Source organism: Octopus sinensis, linkage group LG28, assembly GCF_006345805.1.
Source record: "Octopus sinensis linkage group LG28, ASM634580v1, whole genome shotgun sequence".
NCBI classification, from domain to species: Eukaryota; Metazoa; Mollusca; class Cephalopoda; order Octopoda; family Octopodidae; genus Octopus; species Octopus sinensis.
Genome location: NC_043024.1, coordinates 8,522,535 through 8,541,249, shown reverse-complemented (window position 1 = coordinate 8,541,249; position 18,715 = coordinate 8,522,535). Strand labels below are relative to the sequence as shown.

Below are 18,715 nucleotides of genomic sequence, written 5' to 3'. Positions count from 1 at the left end.
GATTGACCTTGGACTGCTGTGCATACGTACAAAGTTTTAATGTTCTAGCTCATTTCTGCTGTTTACAGCAATGCTTGGAAGGAGCATGTGTAGCGTGTGCCATCATGACAATACCTGCTCAGAGGCCGACACAAAGTTGCATGAACTGTATGGAGAGGTGTGTATGAACCACCCAGAAGTGTACAAGTGGTTCGGACATTTCAAAGATGGCCAAAAAAATGTCTCCCAGAGCTGAGAAAAATATCACAGCTGCATATGCAGATGTGAGGGGAAATCGTAGAATCACCATCCCTGAGTTATCAGAGGATGTGCAGATTAGTTACGGTTCAGTTCAATCCATTATCACTGAAGATTTGGGTATGAGATGCGTGTCTGCCAAGTTTGTGCCAAAAACTGCTTTCTGCTAACCAAAAAGATTTTTGGGTCTCAGTTGCACAAGATCTCTTTGATTGTGTCAAGAACGATGAAAACGTTTTGAAAACTTTGCATTCGCAATGTTTGATGCAGATTCTCTGCTCAACTTTCTGTCATGTTCATTGCGATGATGACATGCTACACACTTTCCTTCCAAACACTGCTGTAAACAGCAGAAGTGAGCTAGGACTTAATGCGCATGCACAGCAGTGTTCAAGGTCAGTCTGTGCCAACAGTCCAGATACTTATTGATCTGGCCACACACACACACATATATGCAAAAACATATTCACAGATACATATATGCACATACATACATACACATATACACACATACATGCACACACACATACATACACGCACATACTGAAACATACATACACACACACACACATATACACACATACATACATATATACACATACATGCACACACATATATACACATACATACATACATGCACATACAGAAACATACATACACATATACACACACATACAAACACACACACATACATATACACACATACATACATATATACACACATACATACATACACACATACATACACATATACACACATATACATACATACACATATACACAGAAATACATACACACACATATATACATACATACATATACATACACATATACATACACATGCACAAACACAGAAGTACATAAATGTGACAGCAAACAAAAATGACATCACCTACACACACCCACACATCCTTAAGTTACTCACGATGCATAACAACACAGAAATTGTACGGGATACATGTGAAAATAACGAGTTTAGGTTAGCAATTTGTCAACATTAATTAATTGGTTTCATTAATTTCATCCTCTACCACTACCACGACAACCCACCACCACTATCACCTCAAGTAAAGTGTTTTTTAATTAAAAAACTCTTGAAATTAAAATATCAATTATTAAAAAGTTAGGAAAACAACAATACTAATTTAAAAAACAAGCTACGTGAATTTCTAAAACAATCAACAATACTGATTAGTAAAACAACGAACAATGCTAATTAATAATGAAAAAACAATGAAAAATGCTAATTATTGAAAAAAAAGTGAGAATTATTAAGAGCCAAGAATGCAAGTTCTTTAAAACGACAGTGCAAAGTGCGAATTGTAAAAAAAATTGTAAAAAAAAAAGAAAAAAAAAGAAAGAGTAGTTATTTTAAAAAGTACAATACTAATTATTAATAATAGTAATTGTGAAAAAAGACAATATCAATTGTTACAAAACATTGCTGTTAAAAAGACAAGACTAATTATTAGAAACCAATACCATTCACAACAAAACAATATTAATTGTTAACAATACCGTCATTAACAACAGTCAACATTGACACTGTCAATACTAAGAGTCTACAATGTTAATTATCAGTAATATTAATTGTCAATGAAGAACACCGTCAACAGCTACACTGACTGCTACCGGTAAAACTAATAGTTTATAGTACTAATTATCAACAACAATATTGTTACAAACAACATTGTCAAAAGCAGCAGTAACTGTCAACAGCAACACCGCCAACAACACTTACTGTCAACGCAACACTAACAACACACAACACTGTCAACAAGACTATTGACGACAAACACTATGAGTCAACAATGGCACCAAGTGTCAACAAAATCACAAACTGTTAACACTCAACAACAGCATTGTCAACAAAAGACGGTCAACAACAACACTAATTATCAACAACACCGTCAATACTATTTGTCAACAGTCGCACTGTCAACAACAACACTAATTATCAACAACACCGTCAATACTATTTGTCAACAGCAACGCTATTTGTCATTAATAACACAGTCAACAGCAAACGTCAACAACACTGTCAAAAACAACACCGTCATAATCAGCACTAATTGTTAAGAAAAAACAAAAATTAACAACAAACGACATTCAGGTAGTGGGAGGAAGGACATACAGACAGATTAATTAAAAAACAAACCAAACAAACAAAAAAAGAACATACAATAGAGAAAGAGGGTAGATGTAGAAAGGTACAGTGGGGTTGGTGTGGTATAGAAGGGGTTAGGTGGAAAAGGGGAGAAGGGTTAGAAAGGAAAAGAAGACAGAGAGTGAAAGAGAGATGTGGAGGAATTTACCTTTAATTGATTCAAACGCTGAGTTTCATCATCGAGAATTTTCCTTTTTTCATCATCTGAAACACCACTAAAAGCAACATTTTGGTCAGCCATAGTATTCAGAGCAGCAGTGAAGCCTGCTGGCCTGGAACAGACGAAAATGGCGTGTGCACGTGAAAACGAAATTCAAAGACATCTCCACAATTAACCAAGCTAGCACCATTAAACACACAGACACACCCATATACATACACACACACACACACACACACACACAAAGGATCACCTTCATACACGCGCACATACAAAATTTCCTCTGCTTAACCCTTTTGTTACCATATTTCTGTTCAAAAACCTGAAGGCGGCGAGCTGGCAGAATCGTTAGCACGCCAGGCGAGATGCTTCGCGGTATTTCGTCTGCCGTTACGTTCTGAGTTCAAATTCCACCGAGGTCGACTTTGCCTTTCATCTTTTCGGGGTCGATAAACTAAGTACCAGTTACGCACTGGGGGTCAAAGTAATCGACTTAATCCCTTTGTCTGTCCTTGTTTGTCCCCTCTATGTTTAGCCCCTTGTGGGCAATAAAGAAATTATATTTCTGTTGAAAACCCTTAGAACAGTCAATTCTGAATAGAATCCTTTGTCTTTTACTTGTTTCAGTCATTGGACATTGCTGGAAAGGGTAAGAGGCTGGATCTGGCCAATTTGCACATAAAAGAGATAGAGTGATTGGGCCACGTCAGATAGGTTGGTATCAAAAGGGCTAATCAAGGTTTTTCACACAGACCCAAGTTCATACACACACACACACAGAAGGACAACAAGAGAATAGTAAAAGAAAAACAGCAAAAAGAAAAACATTAATCCAAAGACAATTCACAGTTGACCCTTTGTACCATGCTTCTGTTGTAATTCTCTGCATTTGTTATGATTAATTTTGAAAGGATTTGCGGGTGTGCAGTAAGCAGGCGCAGGAGTTGCTGTGTGGTAAGCAGGCACAGGATGGCTGTGTGGTAAGCAGGCGCAGGAGTGGCTGTGTGGTAAGCAGGCGCAGGAGTTGCTGTGTGGTAAGTAAATGCAGGAGTGGCTGTGTGGTAAGTAGCTTGCTTACCAACCACATGGTTCCGGGTTCAGTACCACTGCGTGGCAGCTTCGGCAAGTATCTTCTACTATAGCCTTGGGTCGACCAAAGCCTTGTGAGTGGATTTGGTAGATGGAAATTGAAAGAAGCCCATCGTATATATGTATATATATATGTGTGTGTGTGTGTGTGTATATGTTATGTTTCTGTGTTTGTCCCCCCAACATCACTTGACAACCGATGCTGGTGTGTTTAGGTCCCTGTAACTTAGTGGTTCGGCAAAAGAGACCGACAGGATAATTACTAGGCTTACAAAGAATAAGTCCTGGGGTCGATTTGATTCAATTAAAGGCAGTGCTCCAGCATGACCGCAGTCAAATGACTTAAACAAGTAAAAAAAAAAAGTAGAATTTATTAAAATAACTTTCATTATTAACCCTTTCATAACCATTTTTCTGCTGAACAACACAAGCTCCATTTCAATTAATTTTGTGAAAAATAAATTTAGTATAATAACTTCGTCACTAAGTTAGTGGTTGGGACATGAATTAACATGAAATTTTGATGGGAAGGTTTTAACTAAGATTCATGTTAAATCATTTGTTCCCACACTGAAATACACTCTTTTACTTGTTTCAGTCAGTTGACTGCGGCCATGCTGGAGCACCGCCTTTAGTCGAGCAACTCGACCCCGGGACTTATTCTTTGTAAGCCCAGTACTTATTCTATTGGTCTCTTTTGCCGAACCGCTAAGTGACGGGGACATAAACACACCAGCATCTGTTGTCAAGCAATGCTAGGGGGACAAACACAGACACACAAATATACATGCAAACATATATATATATATATATATATATTATATATACATATATACGACAGGCTTCTTTCAGTTTCCGTCTACCAAATCCACTCACAAGGCTTTGGTCGGCCCGAGGCTATAGTAGAAGACACTTGCCCAAGGTGCCACGCAGTGGGACTGAACCCAGAACCATGTGGTTGGTAAGCAAGCTACTTACCACACAGCCACTCCTGCGCCTAGTTTCAAATCAATTTAGAAAATAATGATGAATTTAATAAACTGCCATTGTTAAACTTGTGTTTGGAACATCATTTAACAATGGAGGTTACAGCTAAAAGTATTTTAACCCTTTAGCATTTGAAGTGGCCATATCCAGCCCAAATATTTTACCTGTTTATACACAAACCAGCCAGATTTGGCTTCTAACACCTAGTCTACAATGCCATTCTAAAAATAAAAAAATCACATCGTTTAAATCTCAAAGCTATGAAATAATGCACGATTAATTCAAAATATGAATAAATAGTATATTTAACAGAATAATCTGAATGCTAAAGGGTCAAAACAAAAAGACTGTAACATAAAAGTAGGGGTGGTCTTAGATGAGTTGGCATCAAAAGGGTTAATGAAACATCTTACACACACATTTTCTTTGGCTTAATCATGAGGGTTAAAAAAATATATAGGCACAGGCGTGGCTGTGTGATAAGAAGCTACATGGTTCCAGGTTCAGTTCCACAGCGTGGTACCTTGGGCAAGTGTCTTCTACTATAGCCATGAGCTGACCAAAGCCTTGTGAGTCAACTTGGTAGACAGAAACTAAAAGAAGCCTGTCATATATATATATATATATGTGTGTGTCTACATTTGTCCCCACCACCATCGCTTGACAACCGGTGTTGGTGTGTTTACATCCTCGTAATGTCGAGATGCTGCAAAAGAGACCAACAGAGTAAGTTCTAGGCTTACAAAGAATAAGTCTTGGTGTTGATTTCTTTGACTAAATAACACTTTAAGGTGGTGCTCCAGCATGGCCACAGTCAAATGACTGAAACAAGTAAAAGAATAAAAGAATATGTGACCCTTCTCTGGGGTCGCCAAGACTTGGAAGCAGGGAGAAACAGAAAGGAAATTACTCTCAGACTGGCAACATGGACCAAATACTTGCAACAGAGACACAGGATACCAGATAATGGTATCAAACAGAGCAACAGACTGTTTGCCGTTCCAAATCGAAGAATTGCTCCTCTCACTTGCTTTTGTACAATTTTCATCAACCAAATTTCATTGATGAGGCTTTGGTTGATGTAGAGCTTTGATAGAATGGAAAAAAGACACATGCACACAAACGCACACAAATACATGTATATACATACACACACATATGTGCACAATATATATACAAGTACAAACACACAGAAACAAACCAAGGTGTGGAGAAAACACACACAAAAGGAAAGAAAACGGTCATGGTGATGTGATGATGATGATGTCAATGACGATGATGATGATGATGATGATAATGAAAATGATGGTGATGATGATGGTGACATGGATGGTGATGATGATGAAAGCAATGATGATGATAAATGGCGGTGCCCCAGCATGGCCACAGCTTGTGAGCTGAAACTAAATAAAATAAAATAAAAAAAAAAATAATGAAAATGATGGTGATGATGATTGCGACATGGATGGTGATGATGATGATGATAATGACAATAACGATGATGATGACATTGGTCGTAAGGACATTGATGATGAAAGCAATGATGATGATGATGATGATGAAAATGAAAGCGATGATGATGATGATGATGGTGGTGACATGGATGGTGATGATGATGATGATAATGACAATAACGATGATGATGACATTGGTCGTAAGGACATTGATGATGAAAGCAATGATGATGATGATGAAAATGAAAGCAATGATGATGATGATGATGGTGACATGGATGGTGATGATGATGATAATGACAATAATGATGATGATGATGAAAATGAAAGCAATGATGGTCATAAAAGCAACAATGATAACAATGATATGCTGCAAGAATGAAGCTAGAAGAACTGCTGTCATTCGTAATTTGGTGGAGCACACTGGAATCCCACATGGTTTTTTGGTTCAAATTAGCCAACCAGCTGACAACAGTACACATCAAAATTAACGGTGTTGTTTTGTGGGAGAAGCTCATAATAAATAATGCCTTTATGATCCCACCAAACACAAAGCGCAGCTTTTTTTGGCATGGATATTTGTCTTTGGTTGCTGTTTTAGGGATCCTTACGCAAACTCCAGGATCTTTTTCACACTACATTTCGTACACAATCCATTTTTCATCTCCAGTCACAAGTTGTTTCTAAAAAAGCATGCTTTCATTCCGTTTCAAAAACATATCACAAACAGAATACTCGTCCAAGCAATTCTTTTCTGAGAGTTTATGAGGGACCCATACATTATAAATGCCATGAGGTCAGTAGTTTATGAGGATGCAGGATCTGCGTGGAGACAGTCTTTGCTTAAATGAGCAGTTAAAGAGCAGAAGGAACCCCATCTACAATGGGTCCATTGGTGTGTGTGCAAGTGACCTTCTTCCATATGCAGTATTCTATTATGGTCTCAGGTTAATCAATGTTTTCTGAGAAGAATTTGGAAGACAGAAACCAAGCAGAAGCGAAGCCAGTTGCATGCATATATATATATATATATATATATATATATATATGTAAATATATATATATATATATATATATATATATATATATAATATTATATATATATATAAATATATATATATATATAAATATATATATATATATAATCATCATTGTTTAATGTCTGCTTTCCATGCTACATGAGTTGGACGATTTGACTGAGGACTGGCGAACCAGATGGTTGCACCAGGCTCCAATCTTTATCTGGCAGAGTTTCAACAGCTGGATGCCCTTCCTAACGCCAACCACTCCGACAGTGTAGTGGGTGCTTTTATGTGCCACTGGCACGGGGGCCAGTCAGGCAGTACTGGCAACGACTTTGCTCGAATTTTTTTTACACATGCCAACGGCACAGGTGCCAGTAAGGCGATGCTGGGAATGATCCCGCTCAAATGCTGCCTCCTACATTCCACCAGCACGGAAGCCAGTTAGCCGCTCTGGCAACGATCACGCTCAGATGGTGCTCAGAGAAATAGTTTGATGAAATTTTATTCAACAATATGAAAATTCTTCTAATATCACAACAAACTGTTTCACCTGAGGACACAGCTTAAATTTTGCATTATTGTGAAGGATATTTTGCATTAATACATGCATGTAAGTAACTTATTTATTATTAAATATAATGATATAAATTATTCACATGTTTTCATGTTACGAAACAATTGGTTGTGATATTATAATTTTCTTATTGTTAAATGAAATTTCATCAAACTATTTCTCTGTCATCATGACTTTATACACTATGTATTCTATATGTTTTGTAGAATGATACATTAACCCTTTCGTTACTATATTTCTGACCAAATTACACCCCTTATGTGTTTCAATTAATTTCTAACGTAATCATAAATTTAGTCATTAAACAACTATAACTTTTTTATTTATCGATATATCAATCTGATTTTTGGAAGATAATTTAATGAAATATTCTCAACCAATTCTATACTATAATTTTTGTTACAAAGTGACTCTAATTGCAGGTAGATACAGGTAAATTCCACAAAATATAAAATTATTAAAATTTTGTTCAAACATCGCTATAGAAAATGGGTTATTAGCTAATATTCAATTGGGTATACAACAAAATTTTACGATAGAATTTGTTATTCTGGGTAACTTTCTGATACCCATAATAATATTTACGGCAAAATAGTCTTAATTTCATTTAAGGTTGAGGGAAACCACAAACTATCGTTTCTTTTGCTTTGTTTACGTTTAGCGTAACGGTCCGTCTCCGCTGTAATGATTTCAAATAGGCTCATTCGAAAAAGTAAAAAGAAATAGTCTAAGGCTTTACTCTTCTGGGAAAGTCTGTGGCTTGGTCCAGTTTCTTCAGAGAAATCACCGAAAGAAACAGTTTTTAAATTTTCACTCCATTCAGGTGCCAATTCATTTTCTTTATCGCTCTCGGAGATCTCAGATTCACTGTTTTCACTTTCGGAAAATGAAACATCAGATTCATTATCAAATACCACATGCTTTTTTTTTTCAGTCATAGAGTTAGATTTATGAAGGTCTTCAGTAGAAAATCTTTCGAATTCTGACTCGCTGCTTGATATAATGAAATTCGTATCCATTTTTTGTCAGAATTACAAATTTTGAAAATACAATAGGAACAAATTTCGGAAAAAAATCTCCCAAAATTCACGGAATTAAAATTACACTTCGATTATTGTACAAAACTGTAGTTGAACTGTTTACGAAGTATAATACGTGTTTTCACAAATGTACTGAAGAGATTTGCTCTGATATTCTCATTTAAATATGAATAGGTAAATTCGGGCGGCTTTGGGCGGTTTGGTTTCATAAACCAAAATTTTGTTCGGGCGGCTTTGGGCGGTTTGGTAACGAAAGGGTTAAGGAGCTTTTGTCTATGAGTACTACTAAATTACTTGAATTCATATATTGTGACTTAAATATATATATATATATATATACACAACTTATAAACAAGGGCAAAAGAAAAAAAATTTCTAATGCCAAATATGCTGAAACTGGACACATCGTCCATAACCATATAATTCCTCACTATAAGCACGTGTCTCGTAGAGAGCCGACAGGAATTTCTAAAAAATTCCGTTATTACCATATCGGACCCGATTTCAGAGTTAGTTCATAAGAACCTTCTCTTTGTCAGTGATAAATGCGGCAAAGGAATAAATGAAATACTTACTTATACCCATGGAAGAAGCAAACACTAAGTCATGAGCACAACTAAGTACCCCAAATATATCCAAAATAGAAACTCTCTAGCCCATTCGAGACACGTGCGATTCGAACTGAACTCTCAAAGAGAGAGGGAGTCCGGAAGTGAACACTAGTGTGTGTGTGTGTGTGTATATATAAGGGGCCACCTTCGTTTTGGAAGTCACTTGACCCTGTTGTCTCCCTTACTATCCCTCTAGCGTCTAACGTCTGACCTCTGCCTGAAGTCAGAACGCCATGATAGATCATTAGCTCCTACATGCATTTTTTCTCTCCTTGATTCTCCGTGTATCCTTCTGTTGAAGAGCATAGGCTCGAAACGTAAAAGACTTGTTCTATTTCTATTCCTGAGCACCATACTAATACATTTGTTTGTTTGTACTCCACCTGCCTTTGTCTTTTGTTTATTTTCGTAAACCTTCCCGTTATATATATATATATATATATGTGTGTGTGTGTGTGTGTGTGTGTGTGTGTGTGTGTGTGTAGCTGTGTGAGTATGTCATCTGGTAATGTATACCAGGGGGAAAAGCAAACATTAACAAAGCAAAAGAATAAACCTGTGATTGAAAGGAAAATTTCTTGTGTGATATTTGTGCTGCCCGAATTGTTAGTCTCACCTTAAGAAATGCAGTGCCCCAATGAGAGGCTCGTTGGAAACCTGCAACCAACGATTTTACCGTTTACAAAAATTGAAATGACCGAATCTACTCACTTAGATGAAGAGCCTGGAATTTTCTTGCCTTCTAAAGATGCGTAATGTTGCTCTAAGGCATCTAGGAGACTTGAAGGTGCCTAGGAAAGACAGAACATAAACAAATATATTATTTATAAATAAATAAATAAATATATGAGTGTGTATACACCACACACACACAGATATATACATATGTATACAAACACTCATATATATATATATATATATATATATAATATATATATATATATATATATAAAATGAAAAATATATATAATCAAAATCGATCAACATCAATGGAAATTGTAGCTGTGATACCAGTGCCGGTGGCACATAAGAGAACCATTCGAATGTGGCCGTTGCCAGCGCCGCCTTGACTGGCTTCCAAGCCGGTGGCACGTAAAAAGCACCCACTACACTCACGGAGTGGTTGGCGTTAGGAAGGGCATCCAGCCATAGAAACATTGCCAGATCAGACTGGGCCTGGGGCAGCCTTCTGGCTTCCCAGAACCCAGTTGCACCGTCCAACCCATGCCAGCATGGAAAGCGGACGCTAAACGATGATGATGATGCTTTATATATATATATATATATATATATATATATGAGGGAAGTCAAAGTCAAAAGTTATCCACACTTTAGCTATAACATATCTTTATTATTATCACACTGCCTTTTTTGCACATGCCTGCTTATAGTTGATACTGTTGTGGTCACTTGATCAAAGTTTGAGCTGGATCATGCCATTTTTCTTTCTGGCTTTACAGTGTAAGCATGGCCCATCCATTAGCAATGTGCACCAAAGAAGAACAAAGAGCAGTGATCCGATTTCTCCAGAAAAGTGGTGCACAATCAACGGTGTAAGATACAGCGCTTTGCTGGCGATTCGCACCAAATGCCAAAGACTATTGCCAAAGAAAGTTTTGTTGTTGCAAGATAATGCATGTCCACATATGGCCACCCAGTTGCTGAAACCATTAACCAATTGGATTTTGAGGGACTGGAATACCCTGCCTACAGTCCAGATCTCACCCCTTTCAACTATCTTATATTTGGACTGCTCAGAGATGGTTTACAAGGCCATCAATTTCCTGCGGATGAAGATGTGAAGGAAGCAGTGTATAAATGGTTGTACGGCCAACTGAAAACCCTCCTCTTGGAGGGAACACACAAGTCTGTGGACCACTGGACCAAGTGCATCGAATAGGAAGGAGGTTGACCGCAGTCCGGACGCAGTTCGTCGCAGCCGTTTCCAAAGGTGACCACCACAGGCACGCATAGGGCACCGGACGAGTCTAAAAGCTGCAGCGGGCCCGCCCATCGCTGATGTCCCTCTTGTCTGCCGTAGTCACCGCCCGAAACCGGCCCCACTTCCTTTCGACCTGCACCAGAGCCCGTCCGCAGCGGCCCGGTGTGTGGCAGTCGAATCGCAAACCGTTTATATATACGAGGGACTGTCAAAAATTATACACACTCTTGTTTTTGTAATGTATTTACACAAAATCAGGGGATAAAGAAGTTCATCATTTTTCTATAGTCATCATCATCATCATTGTTTAGCATCCGTTGATGATGATGATGACTATAGAAAAATGATGAACTTCTTTATCCCCTGATTTTGCATAAATACATTACAAAAACAAGAGTGTGTATAATTTTTGACAGTCCCTCGTATATATAAACGGTTTGAGATCCGACTGCCACACACCAGGCCGCTGTGGACGGGCTCTGGTGCAGGTCGAAAGGAAGTGGGGCCGGTTTCGGGCGGCAACTACGGCGAAGGACGGCAGACGAGAGGGGCAGCAGTGATGGGCGGGCCCGCTGCAGCTTGTAGACTCGTCCGGCGCCCTATGCGTGCCTGCGGTGGTCGCCTTTCGAAATGGCTGCGATGAACTGCGTCTGGACTGCGGTCAACGAGCGAGTGCGTACATGCATACATGTACATACATATGTAGACATATACACATACATAAACATATATACATTTGTTAGATACATATATTTACTTATAACCACATACACATGTGCCTGCACACATGCACAAATGCATGCACGGGCAGTCACGTATTTTGATATGGAAAAAGTGGTGGAAGATGAAGTGAAGAGATGGAAAGAGTAGTAGTAGTAGCAGCAGCAGCCAGAAAGCGTAAATTACAAGAGCAAGAAACTAGAACTCACCTTAGCTAAGTCTGGGATATCCCCTTTGTCAATTCCAACATTCTGCAGAGAAAGAACACAAAAAACAGATTTTAATAAAAGTTAAATTTATGCATTAGATCCTATATATTGTTTGCTTATGTATGTGTGTACACATATATAAGCAAAGATATATATATATATATAAGCACTGACCACTTCCCGGCACCCACACCAGTGCACACACTAGAACTGACCACTTCCCAGCACCTACACCATCATAAACAAACCTACACATATACATACGCACACATCAATGTCACCAGCCCCCTTCCACACGCATGCCCTCACATACACAAGCATGTGCACCTTCATTTTGGGATCACCACTACTTTATTATCTCTCCTTCTTAGCTCTTCTGTGTGACCCCTCAGTCTGACATTCACCAGGATAGATCACTAGCACTATACCTTTTTCTATTTTCTCCCCCTGTTTATTTCTGTATTCCTGTCTGTTGAAGAGCGTAGGCTCGAAACATAAAAGACTTTCTCACTTCCTGAGCATTAAACTAATACATCTGTTTGTTGTTTACACACTCGTCTTGGTCTTTTGTTTTTTTTGTAAATTCTCGCTATATATATTGCCAGCCTCGTCTGGCCCCCGTGGCGGTGGCACGTAAAAAGCACCATCCAATCATGGCCGTTTGCCAGCCTCATCTGGCATCTGTGCAGGTGGCACGTAAAAAGCACCCACTACACTCTCGGAGTGGTTGGCGTTGGGAAGGGCATCCAGCCGTAGAAACACTGCCATATCAGACTGGGGCTGGTGCAGCCTTCTGGCTTCCCAGACCCCAGTTGAACCGTCCAACCCATGCTAGCATGGAAAACGGACGTTAAACGATGATGATATTATAATAAGAGTTAGGCAAAAGAATTTGCTTCACTACACACCGAACTTTAGAAATAGCATATTTTTTCATATCTATCTAATTTCGAAACACGTACACAGTTAATCTATTGCCGGGTGAATTTCGTTGTTTTCTTTCTCTGCCTACGTGATATGTTTTTGAGCATATATTGTCTGGGAGTTGTTTCTTACAGTAGAAGAAATAGCTAGTTTTTTTTTTTGGCTGCTATTTCTAAAGTTCAGTGTGTGGTGAAGCAAATTCTTTTGCCTAACCCTTATTATAATAAATATTGTTTAAATTTACCGACAACGGTCTTTTACATACCGAATCACTACTTGGTGGAATTATTAATTAATTAATTTTACCCTTATTATTATTATATATATATTATAATAATTGACAGTTTGAACACAAAACATGAAGAATATTTGTGCTAGATCTATCCAATTTAAATATTAAAGGGGGTAAAGCCATACTTGGAGTGTCTACCCTTAATTTTTACACATTGAACAGAACATGTTCACTTCACATCCATACATCCACTGTCAATAATTACCTACCAAACATCACCACACCTTCAACAGAAAACTTATATAAACTACCCTTTACCTGAAGAGAGAGAATCCCCTTTTAAATCAAGAAATTTTTTATTAATTATACTTCTTAGATTTTTTAAACAGCTGATTGAATTTAAAAGAAAATTGTAACAGGGAACTCCTTAAATTCTTAAATGACACAGATATGGTGCCTTACCTCGGCTACTTTCAAAAATTCTGACACTTTATCCATTCTAACAAGGAATTTCTTGTAAATATCCAAAGCTTCTTTACATTGCTTTTTATTCATATCAAAATATTTTTCTGCAAATAGAAAGTAAAAATTAGAAATAGAAAGAAAACGAGAAATATCTAAATCTCGTTTGGGTCATAACCTAGCACCTCAAAAAAGATGGGAAACATCATTTAATATAGTCCTTGCTATTGATTTCAAATTTTGGCCATTTGGAGGAGCGGAGGAGTAAGTTGATTGCATTGACTCCAGGGCTCAACTGGTACTTATTTTATCCACCCTGAAAGAAAAAAAGGCAAAGTGGATCGTGGCAGGATTTGAACTCAGGACAGACAAAATGCTACTAATTGTTTTGCCCAGCATGCTAATGATTCTGCCAGCTTGCCACCTTAATGTAGTAGTCCATAATATAATAAATATGAATGTAAGAGGAGATGGCCATGGATGGAATACCTTTGATCTCATTGGCCCTATCTCTCAGGAAAAAAAAAAAAGGGTCTATCCACCATCTTATCTGTTGATTAAGTTCATGGAAATTATTGATTTAAACTCACCCAATAAATTGATAATGCCATCGTTGTAACAAGCAAATAACCGGATCAAATCTTTAAACAAAAGCAGGAAGCAAGCGTTTATAACTCCATTGGTCAATTCATTTGGTGTGCACTAAACAGAAGACACAAATATTTAAAATAACAACAACAACAATAATAATAATGATAACAATAATAATAATAACCTACCAAAAACTGAGCAAATATAAAGATCTGGAAATACAAATCAGCAAAATGTGGAACCTGAAGACTAAAACAATACCTGTTGTCATAGGTGCCCTGGGAATGATAGCAAAAGGGGCTGATTACTACCTAACTCAGATACCAGGAAACCCAAAAATGGCAGAAATTCAAAAGATAGTGCTCATGGGAACTGCTCATATTCTATGCAAAATACTTTCTATGTAATCTCAAGTTTTAAAACAAACATAATTTTTGTATGATTTTTTAGACATTCACTAGTACAACACTAAGTACAAAACCAAATATATGGCACCCTAGGCATAACACCAACATGAACTTCCAACCTGTTGTCTCTTGAGGTCTCTGGGTGAGACTTGGAGCCAACTTGTGCAAATGTAAAGCAAAAGTCAAACATAGAATAATAATAATAATAATAATAATAATAATAATAATAATCCTTTCTGCTATAGGCACAAGGGCTGAAATTTTGGGGGAGGGGACTAGTCAATTACATCAACCCCAGTGTTTCACTGGTACTTAATTTATCGACCCCGAAAGGATGAAGGGCAAAGTCAGCCTCAGCAGAATTTGAACTCAGAACATAGCAGCAGGCGGAATACCGCTAAGCATTTCGCCCAGCATGCTAATGATAATAATCCTTTCCACTATAGGCACAAGGCCTGAAATTTGTGGGGAGGGATTAAGTCGATCGCATCGACCCCAATACTCCATTGGTACTTAATTTATCGACCCCAAAAGGATGAAAGGCAAAGTAGACCTTAGCAGAATTTGAACTCAGAACGTAAGGATGGACGAAATACCATAAAGCATTTTACCCAGTGTGCTAATGATTCTGCCAGCTTAAATAATAATAATGATGATGATGATTTCCAATATGTAGGAGTGAGAGAGACAAAGCCCCATTCTTTGGTGTGTGTGTGTGTGTGGAGAGATGTATAAATGATTACATCAACCTAGAAAGGTTTAAAGGAAAAGTATATCCTGGCTGGATTTGAACTCAGAATCCATAGAAGTATGAATAAATACTGCAAGGTATTTTGTCTACTGCCCTACAAACTGATTTGTAATATAAGCATGAAGGCTCGCTTTTTTCTACATACAACACACATCTAAGGAAGTGCGTAATGTAGAAAATATGTAATATATGTAGGAAATGTGTAATGTATGTAGGAAGTGTGTAATGTATGGAGGAAGTGTGTAATGCATGTAGGAAGTGTGTAATGTAGGAGGGAAGTGTGTAATGTATGGAGGCAGTGCGTAATGTATGGAGGAAGTGTGTAATGCATGTAGGAAGTGTGTAATGTATGGAGGAAGTGTGTAATGCATGTAGGAAGTGTGTAATGTAGGAGGGAAGTGTGTAATGTATGGAGGCAGTGCGTAATGTATGGAGGAAGTGTGTAATGCATGTAGGAAGTGTGTAATGTATGGAGGAAGTGTGTAATGCATGTAGGAAGTGTGTAATGTATGGAGGAAGTGTGTAATGCATGTAGGAAGTGTGTAACGTATGAAGGAAGTGTGTAACGTATGAAGGAAGTGTGTAATGTATGATGGAAGTGTGTAATATATGAAGGAAGTGTGTAATGTATGAAGGAAGTGTGTAATGTATGTAGGAAGTGTGTAATGTATGAAGGAAGTGTGTAATGTATGTCGGAAATGTGTAACGTATGAAGGAAGTGTGTAACGTATGAAGGAAGTGTGTAATGTATGAAGGAAGTGTGTAATGTATGAAGGAAGTGTGTAATGTATGTAGGAAGTGTGTAATGTATGAAGGAAGTGTGTAATGTATGAAGGAAGTGTGTAACGTATGAAGGAAGTGTGTAATGAATGAAAGAAGTGTGTAATGTATGATGGAAGTGTGTGACAGGTGTAGGATGTGTGTAGTGCATGATTTATGTAGCAAGTATGTATGTAGAAAGTGAGTAATGTATGCAAAATGTGTGTAATGTATGTAGGAAGTGTATAATATTTGTAGGAAGAGTGTGATGTATGTAAGAAGTTTGTAATGTAGGAAGAGTGTGATGCATGTAGGAAGTGGGTAATACAATGTAAGAAATGTGTAATACATGTAAGGAGTGACTGTTTTTCAACAGTAAAGACAGGAAATGAAAACCAATGTAATCCTAACGGATGACAAAGTAATGTGTCAACTTGTGAGGTTTGGCTTCTGGTTCTAAAAGTCATTGTTAAAGAACAGAAGATCATGAAGAAGTACAGGAATGCTAAAATAGGATTCAATAAATGGGATTAGCACAAACTCCGTTTAGAATCAGTTCAACAAGACAAAAAGAAAGGATTCTTGTGTACTTACATAAAAATCAAGAAGGGCGTCCATTTGTTTCTGTAAAACAGGCAACGTTTTCAAAAGCTGTAAAACAAAAAGAAATAAATTGTAGGAGTTAAGTTGGAATGGATGTTTTCACAACATTATTTGTGTATGTGTGCGTATGTACACACACACACACACACACACATATATCTTTTATCTTTTACTTGTTTCAGTCATTAGACTACAGCCATGCTGGAGCACCACCTTGAAGTATTATAGTCAAATGAATCCATGCTAGAACTTATTTCTTAAAATCCTGGTATTTAGTCTGTTGGTCTTTTTGGCTGAACCAATAAGTTATGGGAACATAAACACACCAACACCGGTTATCAAGTAGTGGTGGGAGACAAATTGAACTGCACTCTTCAAAACCTGCACTAAGAATAAGTACAAGGTAAAATTACTACCTGCTTTTATAGCAAGTTGATGCAGGTAGTTCATCCCATCACCCTCTGACTTTTAGTTCATGTTATTGAAAAAAACCGCATTATTTATGGGATGAGCCAATATGCATATATATATAAATATAAATGTATGAGCATGTGTGTGTGTGTGTGTGTCTATGTAGAAAGGACTTCTTTCCCTTAGTCTATGCACAAAATCCACTCACACAGTTTTGGTTGGCCCAGGACTATAGGAGAAGACAGACACCCAAGGTGTCCTGCAGTCAGAGTGAACTCAAAATCATGAGGTTGTGAAGCAACCTCCACAACCACATAGTTACACTCACACATACACAAACTTATATACACAGTATTCTCTCACCATATCGCGATTCACTTATCACGGTTTATTATTTAAGCTTACATCAATTCCTCCTTGATGTTGTTTTGCATTTATAATAAAAATAAATATGTACAAATTATAAAATTAATTTTAAAAAATATACAGTACAGTACTATAGGCATAAGAGTGGCTGTGTGGTAAGTAGCTTGTTTACCAACCACATGATTCCGGGTTCAGTCCCACTGCGTAGTACCTTGGGCAAGTGTCTTCTACTATAGCCTCGGGCCGACCAAAGGCTTACGAGTGAATTTGATAGACGGAAACTGAAAGAAGCCCGTCGTATATATATATATGTGTATGTATATATATATATACATATATATATATATACATATATATCTGTGTGTGTATGTGTGTGTGTGTATATGTTTGTCCCCCCAACATCGCTTGACAACCGATGCTGCTGTGTTTACGTCACCGTAACTTAGCGGTTCGGCAAAAGAGACCAACAGAATAAGAAGTAGGCTTACAAAGAATAAGTCCTGGGGTCGATTTGCTCGACTAAAGGCAGTGCTCCAGCATGGCTGCAGTCAAATGACTGAAACAAGCAAAAGAGTAAAAGAGTACTGTTTCTACTTAGTCGATTTTCACCCATCACAGAGAGTTTAGGATCATAACACCCGTGATTGTCGAGGGATTACTGTACAGACAATCTTACACACACAAACCTGGCAGAAACGTTAGCACGCCGGGCGAAATGCGTAGCCGTATTTCGTCTGCAGTTACGTTCTGAGTTCAAATTCCGCCAAGGTCGACTTTGCCTTTCATCCTTTCGGGGTCGATTAAATAAGTACCAGTTGTGTACTGCAATCGATCTAATTGACTTAATCCCTTTGTCTGTCCTTGTTTGTCCCCTCTATGTTTAGCCCCTTGTGGGCAATAAAGAAATAAGAAGCATGCATCTTTTGGACAGTAAAACAAGCACATACATACAGAAAAGATGACGGAACCTTACATGCACATATACTCTCTTTTT

The 18,715-nt window shown here is 37.8% G+C and overlaps 1 protein-coding gene across 23 annotated transcripts in view; it reads right to left on the bottom strand.

Annotated features, from left to right (window-relative positions):
- Window positions 1-18,715, bottom strand: part of LOC115225831 (phosphatidylinositol-binding clathrin assembly protein LAP) — a 316,618-nt gene that overhangs the window by 124,288 nt on the left and 173,615 nt on the right. For 21 of the 23 annotated variants that reach the window (XR_005004160.1, XM_029796810.2, XM_029796811.2 and 18 more), the window contains 6 exons: window positions 16,936-16,992; window positions 14,424-14,535; window positions 13,834-13,940; window positions 12,216-12,257; window positions 10,056-10,135; window positions 2,553-2,676 (listed from right to left, as the gene is read on the bottom strand). Coding sequence is in view for 22 of the 23 variants with exons in the window: in XM_029796810.2 (XP_029652670.1) it covers window positions 2,553-2,676; window positions 10,056-10,135; window positions 12,216-12,257; window positions 13,834-13,940; window positions 14,424-14,535; window positions 16,936-16,992 (522 nt within the window). In the remaining variant the exon portion in view is untranslated. The remainder of the gene's footprint in view (window positions 1-2,552; window positions 2,677-10,055; window positions 10,136-12,215; window positions 12,258-13,833; window positions 13,941-14,423; window positions 14,536-16,935; window positions 16,993-18,715) is intronic. The other 2 variants (XM_029796809.2, XM_029796807.2) reach the window with 1 other exon arrangement.